Source organism: Juglans regia, chromosome 14, assembly GCF_001411555.2.
Source record: "Juglans regia cultivar Chandler chromosome 14, Walnut 2.0, whole genome shotgun sequence".
Lineage (NCBI taxonomy): Eukaryota > Viridiplantae > Streptophyta > Magnoliopsida > Fagales > Juglandaceae > Juglans > Juglans regia.
The window spans coordinates 190,441-209,050 of NC_049914.1; the positions used below are offsets into that span (position 1 = coordinate 190,441).

At 37.8% G+C, this 18,610-nt stretch overlaps 3 protein-coding genes across 3 annotated transcripts; 1 reads left to right on the forward strand and 2 right to left on the reverse strand.

Moving 5' to 3' along the window:
* Positions 1-1,566: 1,566 nt before the first annotated feature.
* LOC109001499 lies at positions 1,567-5,375 on the forward strand. The gene is made up of 3 exons (XM_018978810.2): positions 1,567-2,200; positions 2,338-2,998; positions 4,162-5,375. The coding sequence occupies exons 1-3, from the start codon at positions 1,866-1,868 to the stop codon at positions 5,188-5,190; spliced, it is 2,025 nt and encodes a 674-aa protein (XP_018834355.1). The 5' UTR covers positions 1,567-1,865; the 3' UTR covers positions 5,191-5,375.
* Positions 5,376-5,665: 290 nt separating this feature from the next.
* LOC109001500 (protein EMSY-LIKE 3-like) lies at positions 5,666-11,394 on the reverse strand. Its single transcript, XM_018978812.2, has 10 exons — positions 10,953-11,394; positions 10,101-10,309; positions 9,897-10,006; positions 9,521-9,773; positions 9,148-9,366; positions 9,006-9,074; positions 7,328-7,570; positions 7,180-7,248; positions 6,996-7,059; positions 5,666-6,641 (listed from the first exon to the last, which is right to left on the reverse strand). Exons 1-10 carry the CDS (start codon positions 10,978-10,980, stop codon positions 6,592-6,594), a joined length of 1,314 nt encoding a protein of 437 aa, XP_018834357.1. The 5' UTR covers positions 10,981-11,394; the 3' UTR covers positions 5,666-6,591.
* A 1,460-nt stretch (positions 11,395-12,854) lies between these two features.
* Positions 12,855-17,837, reverse strand: LOC109001504 (AP2-associated protein kinase 1). The gene is made up of 8 exons (XM_018978821.2): positions 17,605-17,837; positions 16,092-16,581; positions 15,208-15,373; positions 15,064-15,114; positions 14,776-14,958; positions 14,548-14,641; positions 13,607-14,355; positions 12,855-13,501 (listed from the first exon to the last, which is right to left on the reverse strand). Exons 2-8 carry the CDS (start codon positions 16,553-16,555, stop codon positions 13,133-13,135), a joined length of 2,076 nt encoding a protein of 691 aa, XP_018834366.1. The 5' UTR covers positions 16,556-16,581; positions 17,605-17,837; the 3' UTR covers positions 12,855-13,132.
* Positions 17,838-18,610: the final 773 nt, after the last annotated feature.

Below are 18,610 nucleotides of genomic sequence, written 5' to 3' on the forward strand. Positions count from 1 at the left end.
ATAGAATATTAGGCTTCTTATGTATATATAAGAAAAATTATTTGAGGTTGATAATCTGCATGAAAAATAGTTGAGAGATTTTATCATCTAGGCTTCATTGAGCAAGAAACAATTTATTTAAGGTCTTAATTGTTGTATTATATGCTCAAGGCAATACAAAAATATTTAGATTTTACATGAATTTTTATAAATTGGTTTACGTACTAGAATGAAAAACGACCTTGTAAAAGAATACTGGATAATTTCTATGAAGAAAATAAATTATAAATATTTTATTATAAAAATAATAAAAAATGAATATTATTCAATGAAAGCATTGCCATGATAAATCTGAAATAAATATTTAAGTTGTGTTTTTAAAATTTTGTTTATATGTATATGTAGTAAATTATCAAGATTTAATTTTATATATAATTATTTTATTATGATTTTTCATGAAATTAATATTAGGATATATCTTTTTTATTGTAGGTAAACGATCGTAAGGTAGAAAAGTTAATCCATCTGAAAAATTGTTGGTTCAGCCACTGAAACCAGCAATGCTGGATGCGCATGGATTGTCCACAGGCTGACATGGCAGTTGCCATGTTAAGCTGCCACATCAATCCCATACAATCAAATGTTGACCTTTGATCGGTCAAATACTCGTGTGTTATGTCAGGTAAGCAATAGTAAAAAATATGCCATGTAATATAATGATGTGGCAGTGCCACAATGTTGACTGGCCAACGAACAATCTGCGCACAAAAATCCGTAGAGCACCATTCTTAGGTTTCATATTTAAACACTCTAAAATATTTTAAAATTTTATGAATAATAATGAAATGATTTTAATTAAAATATTTTATTAAATATTAAAAAAACTTATTTAAATATAATTTTTATTGTAAAATTTAAAAAAAATTATGCTGCTTTTTGTGATTTATTTTGAAGTTTGAGATAGTTGTATTTGGTTTTATATTTGAATAATTATTAGTAAATAATTAGATAAAAAATTTATAAATTTAGAATTAGAAAAATATTTTATGTTTGAATAATATTTAAAAATAAAATTATTCAAACATAAAAGTATAAAAAATTTTAAGAATATATGAATGTCCAAACATCCACTTGGGAATTGTCGTGTCATACAATTGGGATTGCAGAACACTGGTATTGGTTGGGATGTGACTCGAGTTCTGGGTCATTGGGCCAGATCGAGGACAAGGCAGCCCAGAATTTTGTAGGGTCCCGGAGAAGTCAGTCCATTAGAGAAGGTGGGCTCTAAATCTTAGCATCTGCCGGAGACTCAGATACTACCACTTTGATGAGTCTGACCAGTGACCACGCCATCCTCCGTAGTCGTGTAACCAAATTAAACCACGGTGATAGAAAAGAAAAGAAAAGGAAAGAAAAGAAAGAGAAGAGAATTAATTAGAAGAAAGACAGGCCCAGGAATTGAGATGAATGCAAGGGGATGCAATGGTAATTAGGCACGACGAAGCCCAGTTACGTGGTCGCTCAAGATCCAGATAGATGGTTGGATCACGGATGGATGCATGGATGGATAGATTATCATAGATCAAAACACAGGAGAAAAAAAAGAAAAGAAAAACGCAAATGGTGACTCGTGAGAATGTTTGCGAGACTCGGCCCCCAAACCGGCAAACCCCATCCTAATAAAAACCTTACCGATAACTCAAGTAAATAGAAAATGGAAGGGAAGGGAAACAACCAGGGACAGACACTACGACGAAACTCGAAAGCTTATGTTATTATTTAACCAAATCAAGCCAGCCCTAGCTTTTTCCTTTTACTTTAATGAATAATCTGTACTAAATTTGAGTAATCGCAATCGGAATCATCAACCAACCAACATCCACCTCATGTTGGCCATACCACATAACCAAACCTGGGGATCCTGGGAGGAGCTCTTGCTAGCATGCGCCGTCAAGCGCCATGGTCTCACCGACTGGGACTCCGTCTCCCTGGAGCTCCAGAACAAGACCTCTCTCCCTCACCTCTTCATCACCCCTACCAACTGTCAACACAAGTACCACGAACTCCTCCGTCGTTTCAACCCCACTAACCACTACCTTTCCCCACCCTTACCCAACGGAACCGCCGATGTTGATCATACTATTCCCTGGCTCGACGAGTTGAGGAAAATCCGCGTTTCCGATCTTAAGCAAGAGGTCCAACGTTACGACGTTTCCATTCTGTAAATCTTCTTCTTCTTCTTCCTCTTCTTCTCCTCCTCTCTCTCTCTTCTTTTTTTTTTTTTTTTTTTTTTGAGACTTTCAAAATTTCTAATTTCGGATCTGAGATTTATTTTTGTTTATTCCTGACCTGAGGAAGGTCCTTGGAGCTGAAGGTGAAAAGGTTGGAGGAAGAGCGGGAGCGGGAGCGGGAGCTGAGCTTCAAAGATAATGGAATTAGTCGCCAAGGAAAACCAGATCTGGAGGACGGGGAAGAGAGATCAGAAAACGACAAAAAGGACGAACCGGAAAGAACCGGAGACGACTCGGACCGGGACAATCGTTCCGTTAACGAGTCCAACACTACCTGTTCTAAAGGAAAAGATGGTAAAGAAAGCGAAAGAATGGAACATAAAACGTTTAACACCGGTTCGCATAGAGCGGATCCGGGATTTAGCGGTTCAAAACCGGTTGTAGAGCATTCGGACGACGGAAGCTCGGATACTGTTGGGAAAAACGAGTCAGAGTCCGTCGAGCCAACTCATGAGAGAAAAGGTGGCAACTTGTCGGACTTACCGACTGACTCGGCGGCTCAGTCGAATGGAGGGAGGACGAGGGAGAGCAGCGACATGCAGAGCTCCGCGAGTTTGACTCGGAAGAGGAAGAGGAAGAGGAGCCAGAGAAAGGAGATTGCGAGCGGCCAGGAGCCGTCGGAGATCATGGACCTCACCGCGAAATCGCAGCCGTTGGTTAGGATTTTGGATATAATCAGAGGGCATAATAATAACAGCTCATTGTTCGAGCGCCGGCTTGAAAGCCAGGTAAGGGTCCATTTCTGCTCAATGGGGGGCATATTTAGAATTCCACGCATTATTATTTATCATTATTAGTTTTTTTTTTTGTGAAAATAAGTTTTTTAGAAAAATTAAGTCATTTAATTGATTGCCCTTCTTTATATATCGTTTTCCAATTTTGTTTTGGATAAATTGACTACTAAAAGCAGATTAGTTGAGAAATTGAGTATTTTGAGGTAATTTATTTTCAAAATCTAAATTTTCAATTTAAAAATATAATTTTAATTCTAATAGATTTCTTTAATCATTCTAGCAATTAGAGGATTGAAGGAGAAGGTAAAACATTCAAGATTTTAAGACCCAATCTTTTTTTTCTTTACCCAGAAAAAGGGAAAGTAGTATTTGTTTTGTTTGTCTAGTCTTTTTGATATGTATTGGTAAGATTAAAAAACATACCTTTCAACTTGGACTTGTCAAAATCAAAATTTATATTTATATTTTTTGTCTTGCCTACGATCCTCTCTCTATGTTTTTAACTTCGGATTTACCTATCAAAAAAGTGTATTGATTTATTTATTTTATCTTTTTTTAAAAAAAAAAAAAGTTACGCGACCTATCAAGTGTCATAGGTGGTTCAAATAAAAAGAAGGTTTGTCTTAAAAGTTCCATATGCATATGTCATCTACTAATATAGGCCAGCGCAAAGTCGTAGGTGGTTTAAATAAATAAAAAGTCGTTTTATATTAATAAAAGCTCAAGTAGGCGTTTTCCATTTTTCAAGTTTCTGATGTAGTTTCGTATGACTCTGCTGCTCTGGACCTTTGCTTCCGTAAATTTCCGCATTTATGAGAGCGAAGAAGTTAATTTGTTATGGTAGCGGGATTTTAATTTTGTTTGAAAAGAATTTTCTGCTATGTTTATTTTTAACTGTGTACTTAATTAGTAAACAAATAGGTTTTGATTTTTCCAGGAAAAAAATTATAATTTGTCTTGTGCAAAAGGCGACAATTAGCTATGCACTTCTTTGTTAGGTTTAGCTTCAGCCCATATCTAACCAACACAACATGGCACGAAATCACTGATCTTTTTATTTTAGGTCGGTTCATAGATACTTTGCGAGATCTTACCTATTCTTCGGTTAACATTCATTGATGATAACCTTGGTCTTTGCCCAATCCAATACTGTGCAGGAAACAGACAAGTACAATAGTGTGGTCAGGCAGCACGTGGATTTTGAAACGGTAGAAAGCAGACTCCACAAGGGCAACTATTCCACATGCACCCTCGCATTCTACCGAGATCTCCTGCTCCTCTTCAACAACGCCACCCTTTTCTTTCCCAAGTCCTCCGTTGAATCAATCGCCGCCCACCAGCTTCGCCACCTTGTGTTGAATGAAATCCCAAAACGCTGTGACTCCTTCCCAACGCAAAATTCACCAACACCAAATACAGCAGTATTCCAACCTAAAGCTGAACCAGAAAGATCTCATTCATTGCTTGCAAAGCCCAACGCATCCGCTCCCATTATCGTTTGCCGTAAACGAAGCTTCATTTCGGCTAAATCAAGTTCCTCTGCCGCTACCGTTTGTCAGAAAGAGAATCAAATAAGCGATGAGAAGAAGCCAGCTCTTGATCCAAAGACACCACCCATTAAGCCCTCTACGGATGCTGCAGTGGAAGACATGATGAAAACCAATGCCAAAGACAAGCCTGTAACTGGATTCCGAAGCTTGAGAAGGAGCAACAAGAACCCAACAAACAATACTACTAGTAGTGCTTCCAGCAGGAGACAAATGAGCACGAGCCCTAACTCAAAAACCAGTCTAGCCAACCAAGTCGAGACTACTCCCAAAACCGACAAGAAGAAGAAAACGGAAGCATTGGCGTTGGAAAAGAAAAGAAGTGCGGCAGATTTCTTGAGAAGGATTAAGCGGAATTCTCCCGCGGAAACGTTGAAGAGTGGTAGTAAGGAGCAGAAAAGGAGGCACATTGGGAAGGGGCATAATAGGAATGAGAGGGTGCTAAGGCAAAGCAGTAATAAGAAACATGCGGAGGAGGAGGAGGAGGAGGAGGAGGAGAGTAGCCCATCAAAGCGGAGTGTTGGTAGGCCACCAAAAAAACTAGCCAAGGCCAATGCAGTTTCAGCGAAGCGTGGAAAGGAGAGTGGAGTAAAGGAAGTGGTGGCCTTAAAGCGGCCTAAAAAGCGTCCTAGGAGGTGAGGTAAAACTGACTACCACTTTTAGTTGCTTCTGTATATTTATGTGACTCTATATTTTAACTAAGAAAAAGGGTTTACACTACCTTCTGGTCTTCCCTGTAAGATGGATCTTCTTCATTTGCCTGTTACTTTGTACCATTTGTCTTTCGCAAGGAAACCATACCCATCGTGTCCCGTGTCCATATATCATTTTCGCCTTTGTTTATGGATTATCTACCATATTTTTTCATGTTCATTTTAAAACAAATATCACATTCGTTCATAACAAAGTTTAATGTAAATAACTTATCAATCATGGGCAAGCCTAATAATTCATTAGAAGCAATGAAATATGTCTTTCCTTCGTTTCCTGCCATACGCAATAAATCAATTGATTTGGGCGAAAGAAATGTGTTTGTTTTTCTTGGTGGACCGATGCATCAAGCCCAAGTTCACCAAACAAAAATAATGGAAGGTAAATGAACCAACAAAGGTCAGAGCACAACAAATTTATTTAATGGCGTCGATCCGCAAAAGTTGGGGACTTAAAAATTCCCAATTCCCTAAAAGAGCATTTTAATCGAAACAGTTTGATCTCGATGATTTTAAACAAAGTTGCACACTTTGTTTTACACCCGAATCATCGAACGAAGCTGAGCTTGAGCTTGAGCTTGAGCCAGGCCAGCCAAAAATCAAAGGTCACGCTCCCATTTGCACTTGTATACTGGTGACTTCATCGTAAAGATCGTACGAAGTGGTAGGCCGTCCAATGTTATTCCGCTTCAAGCGTCCCAACTAACATCCACATTAGTCCACTGGATTTTGATCCACTGTCTTGCAACTGTCAATAAGCTTCTGATGAAATTCTAAAGGACACTACCCACAATTGAAAGGCTCATCTTTCTTATAGGTAGCAATGCCTGATCACAGCAAACTGCATCAATTTTTTCTCGTTTCAAATTGCAACGTTCATCAATCTACTCCTTACGAATAACCACATTTAATTTTAATTTACTCCTTGAGATAATCACCGGAGCAAAATGAAAGGGAGCCCTTTTTGACCACACGACGTGCATCACAATTAAGAACTGTTTCCTTTCATTAAATTGCGTTTTAGAGAGAGAGAGGGGGGGGGGGGCCCGAGTGAGAATTTTGTACATGATCAGTTAGTCACTAATCAAGCAATGTACACCAGCATCAGCCTTTCCTACGTGAACTCTTGCTGTTAACAAATAAATTACTACCCAGCTAAAATAAATTTAATGTTTCCTTTCATTAAATTGGAAGATTGGCATTATCCTAGAAAGTAGCTCTAATATCAGATGTTTGATTTTAGTCTCATCACTGGCCATCTTATAACCCTCCAAACCTTTTATCACCACGAGCATGTGCCATGCTGCTTACTGTCAGAACCAGTCCCTAATCATTCTCGATCCATTGACTGCCGAAGCGAGAATTGGTGGCCACCCTCATCTGTTTAAAGGGGGAAAAACGAACAAATATGAAGCATTAAGAAGGAAATCAACTCAGATAATTGGCTTTCATTACAAGAAAAGGTATGAACGTGTTAATAAGGGGGGTAAAAAGCTTCTTTTCAAGTACAAAATCATTAATCAACGTTTATACTCCCTGCACATATCACATTCAGTATTATATTTCACATTCATAGAATCAGAAACAATTCCATTCTATTTCCAGTGCTAAGAAAGAGGACACGCTCAATATGGACAGCTTAAACCGCCTTCATTGCTGTAGGCATTTCTATCATTAGCTTGGCATAGGGCAACTTAAGCTCTTAAGAATGATGCAAGGTCAAATGAAAAGTACCACTTTCGCCATCAGAAATCTCATTAAGCCTTGAAATTGCATCAATAAGTGCTTGTTCTTGTTCCTGCAGTTTAGAATTTGTAAGCCAGATTTTAAACAGAGCTAGAAATGTAACAAATCTCAACAAGAAACAAAGGAAAAGCGAAAGCCTTCCACGAGGTACCATGGTTTTCCCTTCTTATACCTTCAACATTTTCTTGGCCTTTTCAATTTCAAGAGGATCTGGATGAATTGCACCAAAAACTCTCTCTACCTGTCCAAATTCACCAGAAAATTATACAGACGGAAAGAAATTAACTCAACTAAATATGTATCGCCCTGCTTTCACTTACCTCCTTGATCAGAGTATCTGTCTGAAGAATTTTTATATCCTCTGGGGCCTTCTTTCCAATGCCATTTTGTGATGGCAGAAAATCTTTTCTGGAATGGCCCTTTGTAACCCCCCTACCTCGTCCTACACTTGGAATACTGTCGTGGCCTACAGATCTATTAATCCCATGACCGAATCCACCATAACCAGATCGATGGGAGATTCCAGGATCCTCCCCTACCCATTGAATATCTTCAGGAGAGATCTGCATTAAGAATAATGACTCAGAATGTGTTTGCAACCAATATACAAAATCTTCGGGAAAAAGGGGTAAAAGAAAAGAGAAGAGAGCTTCATGAAAGTAGCCGGCCACAAGAAAATCTAATTTGAACATACAAAGGCAAATCAGAATATATGATGCATAAACAAGTGAACTACTGAAGTTAAACCAAGCATAAATCCTAGAAAATAAAGAGTTAAGTTGTAACAATAAGTTGAAGAATGTATGATAAAATTTGAGTAGTTTCCTGGAAAATGGACCATATCAATTATCGTTGTAGCATATACTACCACCAATAAATGATGTCGAGTGTTCCTTTGTAACGAACCAAGATTACGATTGGCGTCCCTTGAAATCCTTATAAAGGACAAGAACTTTTCCCCCCCAAGTAATGTGGGATCCCATTCACCATCTTCATATACTCAATCCGGGGTATTATAATCTCCACCCTTAAATCCCTAACGTTCTCGTCAGGCCATTCCACCATAGGTGACATGGCTCAACTATACCTTTAGTTGAACCTGTTTCTAATACCATTTGTAACAATCCAACGAAAGCTCAAACCATATTTAGGCCTATACTCTAAAAGGACTATTCAAGGCTACAATTAGAGTCTCTAAGGGCTTGTTTGGGATTGTTGTAGGTAATAGAGCTTTGTTAAAAAGTTCTACTATTAAAAAATTGTTTATTGTTTGACAAACATGTGGCTAAAGCGCTTTTAAAGTTAGTTACAGTGGCTTTACGTTATCTGTAGGAGCTTTTCAACAGAAGTTTCAATTTGGTGCTTTTTAAAAAAAATAAATAAATAAATAAATTGATTTTCAACCTTTCTTATGTGCTTAAAACACTTATAAATTTACCAAGCATACCATTTTTTCTATAAAAGAGCCTAAAAGCACTTTATAAGCTTCCAAACTCAAAACCAAACAAACACTAAGAATCATTATAGAGGGTAAGACCTTATCCCTCCCAAGCAATGCAGGATCTCATTCACCATCTTCCTATAATCAATCTTGAGTATTACAAAGAAGCACTAGACATAGACTCCATGAAGGGTGGTACTCTTTGAAAGATAGATTATAACCACAACAACATAAAACAAACTAAGGCCAAGTGGATTAAATTGTTCCACTAAGATCAGCCCAGTAATTAGCATAGAATTTTCGATGTTGTCAACCATAATTAGATGCGCAGAGAAAGTGAGGGAATGAAAGGAGCTCTCCCTCTCGGCGGGCCCTCTCTTGTGAACAATATCCAATCAATATGTGAGAGATTTCTCTCTATCTTTGCCCCCCTTTATTTTCTCTATGGAACTCCAAATCAGTGTATTAGTGAATTGAAAGGCTTAGACTAAAGTGAACCTAAAATAAGATTTGGGTAGAAAATACCGTAGGCCATGGTTACAAAGCATCGGATATACCTCTGAAAGATTGACCCACTCCCATGTCTCATTCGCTGAGCCAATATCGTAGACCAAAGCATGTCGCCCCTGACAAAAAGGGAAATCAGCCAACTATATCACTAGAATCTAGATTAGCAGCAATCAAGAGCCATATATACACCTCAACAGGATTGTAGTCAGTTATGACAGCTTCATAAAAGTTATTGTCATCTGGCCACCTGGTCCTCACTCTCCTCCCAATCAATGGATCCAATGTTGCTCCTTCAGGAGGCTGACTCGCAACAGCAGCAGAAGAAACTCTATTCGCAACTTGACCCCTCCCACTTGGACCGGACAGAGGGTACTGCTTCATTGAAGACGCAACGGGTAAGACTGTACCCTGTAAAATAAAATGGAATAGCAAGGAAACAAACCAATCAAAAGAAAAAGTTCCAAAAAATTTATGGTATTAGTCCAAACTTACATAAACGAATTAAGAAGGATCTTTTGCATGTATAATTCCAAATTTCATAACTTCACAAAATTTAACTTACAGCTTTCTGCTTCTTTGCCTTGGGTCCTGGCAGTGATCCTCGCTTTGCTGTCGACGAGGATGGCTGGTGAGATGTAGCAATAGCTGGTTGGTGAAATGGTGGAGATGGCCCACCATAGGATTGTGAAGGTACCGAATGGGTTATCTTCTGTTTCTTGCGAGATGCAGAGACAGTGGGACTGGGTACAGGATCATGAACAGCTTGACCTGTACTCAGCATGCCAGATTGATGGCCACCTGCCTGTCTCCACTCCCTATTGGAATTACCCAATGCAGTGCCCATTATCAGACAAAAGAGATAAAATCTTGCTACAATTTAACAGATTGTACTTCTCAAATAAACAGTGCTTGTTTCATAAATCTTAAATCTATCAGACCTTATCCTCCGTATGACGTCATCTGCATTAACCCGTCCTAAAAGCTCTCTGTGCTCCTCATTTGATAGTCTCAACTCTTTTCTGAGTTCTGTTATCAAACTTTCCTTCTCCTGCAGTAAAAGATTGCATGTGGCGGTAATTTAAACTTGATAAAAAAGAAATTCAAATACATTAGATTCATGAAAGCAAAATGACCAAAAGTACCCAAGTAATGGCATCGGCTTGAGCTTTGAAGGCTCTTAAAACTGAACTGTATGCTTCTTGCTCAAGTTGGTGGATTTGGGTTTCCATATCAGTTTCACCATATATCCTGGGATATGGGACGGAGCCCACGGCAGATCTTCCATTCCCAGCAACACGGCCTCCTCGAGGAATTCTGTTTTGATGTGTTGGAGGAAGATCATCATCTGTTCCTGCAATTTTTTTTTAAATGCAACACGGCATTTATCAAAATAGAAAATAACTGGACACATTTCCGCTGGAATTCAGAGAAGAGAAATGAAACACGACATAGTGTTCGGGATGTTTTCCAGGAGTTGACATGTTATGCATGCAATTTAATCTGTTAGTCCCTCCACAGCAAGAAAACCAGTCTCATGAAGACTATTCCCAAAGGGGGAAAAATGAAGAATAATAATAAAATAAAAAATAGTAAATAAACGGTTGACTTACGCATGATTACACTCTTTCTATGTTCTTTGAGACCATTTTGGTAACGGAAACTGGTTTAAGCTCATAAATCATACAAAAGATCCAGACTTTAGAACTTAAAAGACATTCTCCGAGCAATAAAAACAAAACTTGCACCATTCGTCATAAACAAGCTAAATTAAGAAGTCCAGAAGCAACCTAAAGAAATACAGAAACCAAATTTCCAAAAAGACTGCCATTAATCATAATCCAAAACCCTGGAACTTAAATCTTTCCCTCCAAGAAACCCATAACACCTCAAGAAGAACATACACAAAATTCAAGCTGCCGCAAACAAAACACACCGAAAAGGAGGCAAAACCCTAATCACCCTCTAAAGATATAAAGTTTTGCGGAAGCATTTACCACTGCTATCGTACGGCTCGTAATCCATAGCCAGTTTACCACCCAAATAATGAAACCGCTACCAATTCGAAAGAAGCACCCCAAAAAAATCCCAGCCAATCGGAGAGCGAAGCAGGCCAAAGATTGCTCGGTTCAGCTTAAACAGACACTGAGAAATGACGCCGTTGCAAAGCGAATTTCCGATTCGTTAACCGCACTGAAGACCACAGAATTGAACGGTGATTACCGAAGAGAAAGAGAGGGAGAGAGAGCAGTGGGAGCATAATTGGGTCTCGGAGTGTGTCAGAGACTCGCGAGAGCGACTTCCATCATCTTCTTCTTTTTTTCCCCTTTTTGTCTGGTGACGGATTTGAAACTAAATTATAAAGTGGGGATTTTGTTTTCAATTTACCGTTTAGTTTGAGTTCCGCTCTTCCGTTTGTGTCATAGTTTGTGCGTCTCTCTGTCTTTGAAAAAAGTTGCTGAGATATCTTATGCTTCTTATTGAAATTAATATATATTCTAAAATTATATTGAATAGTATCAACTTATAAATTTTGTTATTATTTACAGGATTATTATTTTTTAATACAAAATCAATAGCTAGACTGAAGTCCACGTTTTTTCAAATAAAAACTTCGAAACTCTTCCGTTTGTGTTTTTTTTTCACCAAAAAATTATTTGTATAATTTGTGCAAATATGTCCATTTTCTTTTTAAAAAATAGCTTTTTTAAAAATAAAAAAAAATGTAAACCTTATACATTCTAAAATTATATCTAATATTATTATTTTTTTAATACGAAATCAATCTGTTCATGTTTTTTCTAGCAAAAACTTTTTTCTGAGATTCTGTTTTGTAATGGTCAAGGACAATGACACGATTATCTCTCTTACAATTATGGGTTAATTCAACATTAGTACTTAAATTTTTATTTTTTACATTTGGAGTCTTCAGTTTTCAACTTGTGTAAAATTTAGTACTTGAATTTTAAAAAACTCGCCTTACTTTTAATTTTGCCATTAGAAAATTAACAGTGTGATTGACGTGTGGCAGTCGATGCCACGTGTTAGTGCTTGATTCGCTAACATGAATATTGATGCCACATGTCTATCAATCACAGATTGACACGTAATTTGCCGTTAATTTGTTAATTATAAAATTTGAGAAATATTAAATTGTAAGTCTCTTAAAGTTCAAGTATCAATTTTATAAAAGTTAAGAACTGAATTCTTGAATTGCAAAAATGTGAAAATCCATATATTAATTTCGCAATTAGCTGTACAATTATTTTATAACCTATTTTACGATCAACCAATACAATCATCTCACTTTATTAAAAATATCTTAGATTTTGATTATTATGAAAGGAAATTTTCGTCCAAGCCAAGTCCATGTCCGGCGGTAGATGTGAAGAAAAAACCTCTGGGAAGCTTATAGCCACGTTGAAAGAACCATCATTCAACAATTTACCATTATGTTTACCTTCTAGGTTGACGGTCTAATGCGATGAGTTTAATTGAAAAATGAAGCAAACCACCATGATTCCATCCAGCTTTTCAAACATTCCGAGAAGGATATATAGGTTCAAATTAACGACCATTAATACATCCCAAAGTCTAAATCGATGAAAATGATAATATGACTCTCAAATATGTCCATGTATTTTAATTTTTTTTTTAATGATCGAGAAAATGATTATTAGTAAATTTGTATTTTTCTTACCTGGCAGGAATGGCGGTTTGAGTGATAGGGGGGTTTGAAAATGTTGCAGTTTTTATCGTTTGGGGGCATATCTTTACAGAATAACACTACAAACAGCTATCTGCTATGCAGCCCACTAAAACAGGGGTCAAACCTGTGCAAGCACAACTTACACAACAACCCCACGTATCCCTTGCCTTCCGTATGCCAACACCATGACTACCAACAAGATGGACAGAAATTGATTATTTTCTTAACCACCAACTGAGACACACATAAAAGTATATAATTGTAGTGTACACAAAAGCATGTGTAAATGGTCACCGCATGGCAAGATCTCCAACTCACAAGCACTCAACAGCACGAATCAATTCCAAAAAACCAAATATCTCTAGAATTTCTCTATCCTCAGTTTTTGCTACCAGCACCAAAGGGTGCAACGAAGGATGCCAAGGTTCTCACGAATACCTCCATTATACCCTTGCCCGATCGGCCAAGTTAAAAACCAGCCCATCCAGCAGGTTGAGAAGCTGGCTTGCTCTCTGTCATCTTTGCCTCACCAAAGCGCTGAGAATTATATCCTTCACCGTTGGGTCTGGATATCTGAGGGCTGGCAGTCGAAGCAACAGAAAAATTCTCTGTTCCAAAACCCCAAGTATCAAAACCAGTATTTACTAGAGCAGCCTGCTTGTTCTGGCTAATATTTCTCGTCCTAACAGATTTTGAAGGGCTGTCCGTTGAAAGCGGCTGCTGCAGCTTAGGTTCCTCAGCAAATGCATCCCATGGCTTTGGCTCCAGGCTTGCAGTATTCCCATCCGATTTCTCTCGCTGTACTTCCCAACCTGCTCCTTCAATCTTCGCCCCATGCTAAGAGGAGAACGAATACCATAAGAAAACAAGCATGATGGAGACAAAACCCACCAAATTCAGACAATTACAACAATAGCAAACAAAATTCAAAGAATACATTACCAAATGGGTTGCAGATCGTATTCCAGACAAAGTTTGATTTTTTGAAGCATCTTTATGTGGTGGAGTTCTAGCCGTGAGTGCTTGCTTCAGCTCCTGTATCTCCTGCCTTTGAGATCGACAAATGGCAGACAGCTTTTCAAATTTGGAAGTTATTTCAGCCTTATCCAAGTTAGCTTTCTTCAGCTCCTCCTTCAACTTCTCTACCTCGGCCTCTAATGCTTCCTCTTTTCCTGATTTGCTATTACTAACTCCAGAGCTGAACTTATTCGTATCAAATTCAGCAACAAAAGTGTTAAAAGCCTCATCTTGAAAAGCAGATGTGCTCTCAGTTTTAGATGGTTTTAGCCTCTCCAAGCCCTGGTCTGTATCCCTCTCGGAAAACGTTATCTCGAAGTCCTTGGAAGGGCCATCCCCAGGCTTGAGCGTATTTCTTCGGACTGCATGGGTTTGCATATTTACCTCTTTAGCAGGGGTAGTGTTCCTAGGCAAAGGATGATTCTCTGGGTATTGATCATGTTTTGATGTGCTATAGCTAGTTGGCTCTTCATCAAATTTGGGTCTTGTTGTGTCCTCAGCAGCAACCGAGTCCTTTGCATGCTGAGTGGACCAGAAAGCACCAAGCTGCCCCTGACCTCCCCCAGTCCTAGATAAAGGGTGTGATGTGTTTCTAGTTGGTTCTGCAGATGAAGGTGGCGGTGGTGGACTTCTACGCGGCACTGGATGAGCCTTATTTGCAGGCTTTGAAATACCTATAGGATTGCCATCAAATATCAATATCACTTCAACTGAAAGCAATCTCAAACATTTGTGGCATTCGCCAATTTCAAGCACTAACAAAAATATTTTTTTCTTAACCTCAGCCATGCTAAGAAATTGAATTTAATCAATCATACAGAAAGAGAATAAAGTTGCATGTGAAAGTACACATTTGATGCCCTCACCTTCATGTATGTCAGTAAACTGCATTTCAGGTGGTCTATCTGGCAAAGACTTGTGTAAATTAGCAGGTAACTGCTCGTTGACACGAAACCACACCTGCCACCATCATATAAGGTCCCAGCATAAGTAAGCAGAATGATGGTCTATGCACCTAAGATTGCCATGGACAATATAATCTAAAACTAACCTAAATTCATGGAGATGAATGGCCAATCAAGCAAAGCGCTTGCCTGCGTGATGTCTGGTCTGTCATCTGGGGAAGCTTGAAGCATGTCGCTGATTAGGTCTGTTACAGCGGAGCTATATTTAGGTAGTTCTGGAACGCGATAATTCCCATTCAAGATTTGTAGCTTTGACTCTCCATCAAACGCATTTTTGAAGTAGCATATCCGGAAGAGGAGGCAACCAAGAGCCTGCAAAGTGCCAGAGAAAAAAATTAGTTTCCCAATGCACATTTGAAATGATTATCTAATTGTTTATAGATTATACACTGAATTGAGAGTTTCACATTGACTTACCCATATGTCTACCTTCTCATTTATAAGTTCTCTCCGGAAGAGATCCCACATCTAAGTCAATAAAAGGAGGAAGCTAAAAATCAAATAACTTTACTACCAAATATCAGAACTATAACTTTGTAAGAGAAAAGTTCCTTGTTCAACCTCAGGGGCCCTGTAGGCAGGTGTTGTGTGCTTCCTGATATTATCTTCTTCAATACCCATTTCTTCAGGCTTCTCAAAGCGCTTGTGATTAGTAGAGGTACTTCCAAAATCACACAACTTCCATAATCCATCAGGCCCCAACAGAAGATTCTCGGCTTTCAAGTCCCTGAAAATTAAATTGAAGAAATATAAACTAATAGCATGCATTCTTTGGCAAGTCACAACAAAAAGAACCCAATTAAGTATCTTCCAACAAGTAATGCAATTGATAAATCTTTTCTTCGTGTTTACTTGTATGATATCCCTTTTTTTTCTACATGAAAGTAAAAAAAAAAAAATACTAAACGAGATGTATGGTTGAAGCAATATATGTGTATGTATCCATGTATGCATGCATGCATGTTTTTATTACAAATAATGCAACTTAGAGAACAGGTTGAAGCGCTGTCATGCACCCTCATCGGTAAAAGTATGGTTTACAAGCCAATCCAAGAATCGCCATTATGTAATCATTAACTACAGATGGGGGGCTAAATGCACATCTATATTTCATTGACTATTCCAAGAGAAATGCATGAATGGTAAAAAAAGTTGTATGCTTTAGGCCTGGTTTAGATACTGAGGTGAGTTGAAATGAAAATTAAATAAAAATATTATAAAGTTATAATATTGTTAGAATATTATTTTTGTTTCAGGATTTGAAAAAATTGAATTTTTTTATTGTATTTGAAAGTTTAGGAAAGTTATAATAATTAGATGAGTTTGAGATGGTTTCTAAAAACAAACGAGGCCTTATAAAAAAAGTAAAAAAGAAACAACTATAGAAGAAGAGTATCTAACTTTGATAAATATTAGACTTGAAAGCACCTAGTTAGAATCCTTACCTATGCGCAATAGGCGGTGACTGACAGTGCATTGCAAAAACAGCATTGCACACATCCCTAAAGATTGAGAGGACCTGTTTCTCATCAAAAAACCCAGCTCCTCTGCTCTCTAGCACATTAACTAAGGACTTCTCACAAAATTCCATCACAATGAGTGCTTCCTTTGTTCGTCCCACATCCAAGATGGTGTGTGCAAAGAGTGCAACAACATTTGGATGTCCTTTGAGGGATTTCATCACTGAGATCTCCTTCATCACCAGATCCAGTGATTCCTCGTCATTACATATTATGTGCTTTAAAGCATACTGCTTTGAAACATTCACAGCATCCCGAGCTAAATAGACACATGAGAATCCTCCCTCGGCAATGGAATTCCGGACATGAATCTTAAGATTTCCGACATCAATAGAGCGGCCTTCAAGACCAGTTGCTTCTTTTTGCATAAATGGTTTGAACCTCCACATGATCAAAACAAAAGGACAAAAAAGCACTGCATATGCAACACAACCAATTGCAGAAGTTTTTTTATAAGTAACTGTAACATCAATTATGGAAAAAACACTACTCATAGGAAATGTTACTACCATCATTCATGTTACATAAGATGCAAAGTCTCAAATTAAGTTACTATATTATGGTTGGGATATATAACTCTCACTGCCTCAAAATTTCAACTGCATCGATGCTTACTCGACTTGTAAATTGATAACTCCACAGGCCACCTCTAATCACTAGGTAATTGATTGAAAGGAGGCCAAAATAAAATGATCAACAAAAAAGGCACGAACAATCTAACAATTGTAGAGTTGAACAACAAGCGAGTAAAACTAAAACATTTGCATATCCTCTATGTTTAAGAAGTCATTTGTCAGAACAGTGCCAGATGGGAACTCAGCTACTAAGACATAAACATAAACATACCAGGCAAATTTAATAAGGCGGAGAATTGCGTAGATGCATTGAGAGAAAAAGAGAAAATACTGTCATCATTATTAAGATCAAACACTGACATTCCCAGGCTCCTAAAACTAAAGTTCGGAATAAAAAGTAATGGATATCATTAAAGCCGATAACATTCATTCAATAATACGATCCGCACTACGATAAAAATATTTAGCAGCAAATAACCAAGATCTGGCTCATACTCCAGAAGCTGATCCTTCCCCACACAATATCAAAATTTCTAACTTTATTTCTTCTTCTTTTTTCCCTTTGAGCATTGAACATAAAAATAAAAGTACAAAATCAAACAAATCGAAGATATTTCTTTGCAACATAGCTCAAACAATACGCATCGAACCCCGGCACTAATTGAATAACCAAGCTCAAATAAACTCCAGCGCATGCTAACAATCTTGAGCTAGAATTTTAAGAAATCGAATAAACGTACAAGAAGCAAACGATTGAATCCAAGACTTTCCAAAAGGCTCGATCTATTTTGTAAAGATTTCTAGGAAACCTAAAAAAAATCTAAACAAAAGCAATGAAAAGGAAAGCTTGTAGATGGTTATACCTGGTAACCAGAAGCGGATTTGAGTTAGCGAACGAGAGAGAGAGAAGCGTGTGGTGGAGGCTGATTCAGAATTCGATAGTAGAAGACAGAGAAACTCTGGAAGTTGAGATCTGAGGGTTTACGACTTTACGTGCTGATCCGAAACTCTCTTGAGCCCTTTTCTGATTCCCAGAGACGGAGATAAAGGTGGATGAAGGGCGAATTATATATAGTTGGAAGAGTAGTGAATATTTGATTTTTTTTTTTTTTTTCCGCATAAACAAACCTACGAATTTAGTTTTTAGGTAAAATACTACAAATTTTATTTACAACCACAATATTTAACAGTATAATTGAGGTTTTTTTCCTAATTCCAACAAAATTATCTTGATTTTAATACTATTGGCGTCTAAAATGCTAGAAGAGAATGTAATTAATTTAAAATACTAATATTAATATAGATGATAAATATTGAGTAAAATAAAATGTAGAAAATTAGAAGTGAATCGCAATGGAGCCATTGATGTAGGAGGGGACAGACATCCATCGGCCGAGAATGGGTGATGTATACGCTGCGATTGCATGCATCGAATATAAGCCCCTGGGCTGTGCTTTTCGGTGGTTTTTGGAGTAGCACGTACGTGAACGTGACTTTCCCGCTCTGGGAGCGGTGACTTTCCTCCTGCTGGCGCCACGACATTCTAAACTGCTACTTGCTGTGTATGCACACCACGTGTTACGCTCTTATTGCTCTATTAGATGATCCTATCAAGTTGGTGGATCGAGGCAAATACAAACTGATGTACGAGATTGATACGAAAATGAGAGCGGCGATCCGGTAAGAGCACAGTAAGCATTTGAAGAACGTGTGGGAATGGAAAAGATCATCAAATAATACATTAAAAATGAGATTTATCGCGAATGACAATACGTTAAATGCATATAAAGCATTTAGAGGATGTGTGGTGAACAGAAAATAATATTAAATAATACATTGAATATAATACTTATCATGAACGGTGATTCA

Bases quoted from the DNA above. Each gene is read 5' to 3' on its own strand.
- LOC109001500 (XM_018978812.2), bottom strand. From the start codon at position 10,980: ATGGATTACGAGCCGTACGATAGCAGTG. The intron at 9,075-9,147 runs GTGTATATATGG...CCTTTTTGTCAG, and splicing joins CTGACTACAATCCTGTTGAG to GGGCGACATGCTTTGGTCTA. The intron at 6,642-6,995 runs GTACTTTTCATT...CCCTTTAAACAG, and splicing joins GATTTCTGATGGCGAAAGTG to ATGAGGGTGGCCACCAATTC.
- LOC109001504 (XM_018978821.2), bottom strand. From the start codon at position 16,555: ATGTGGAGGTTCAAACCATTTATGCAAAAAGAAGCAACTGGTCTTGAA. The intron at 14,642-14,775 runs GCAAGCGCTTTG...TGATGGTGGCAG, and splicing joins ACAGACCAGACATCACGCAG to GTGTGGTTTCGTGTCAACGA. The intron at 14,356-14,547 runs GTGAGGGCATCA...GCAATCCTATAG, and splicing joins GTTTACTGACATACATGAAG to GTATTTCAAAGCCTGCAAAT.
- LOC109001499 (XM_018978810.2), top strand. From the start codon at position 1,866: ATGTTGGCCATACCACATAACCAAACCTGGGGATCCTGGGAGGAGCTC. The intron at 2,201-2,337 runs GTAAATCTTCTT...GACCTGAGGAAG, and splicing joins CGTTACGACGTTTCCATTCT to GTCCTTGGAGCTGAAGGTGA. The intron at 2,999-4,161 runs GTAAGGGTCCAT...AATACTGTGCAG, and splicing joins AGCGCCGGCTTGAAAGCCAG to GAAACAGACAAGTACAATAG.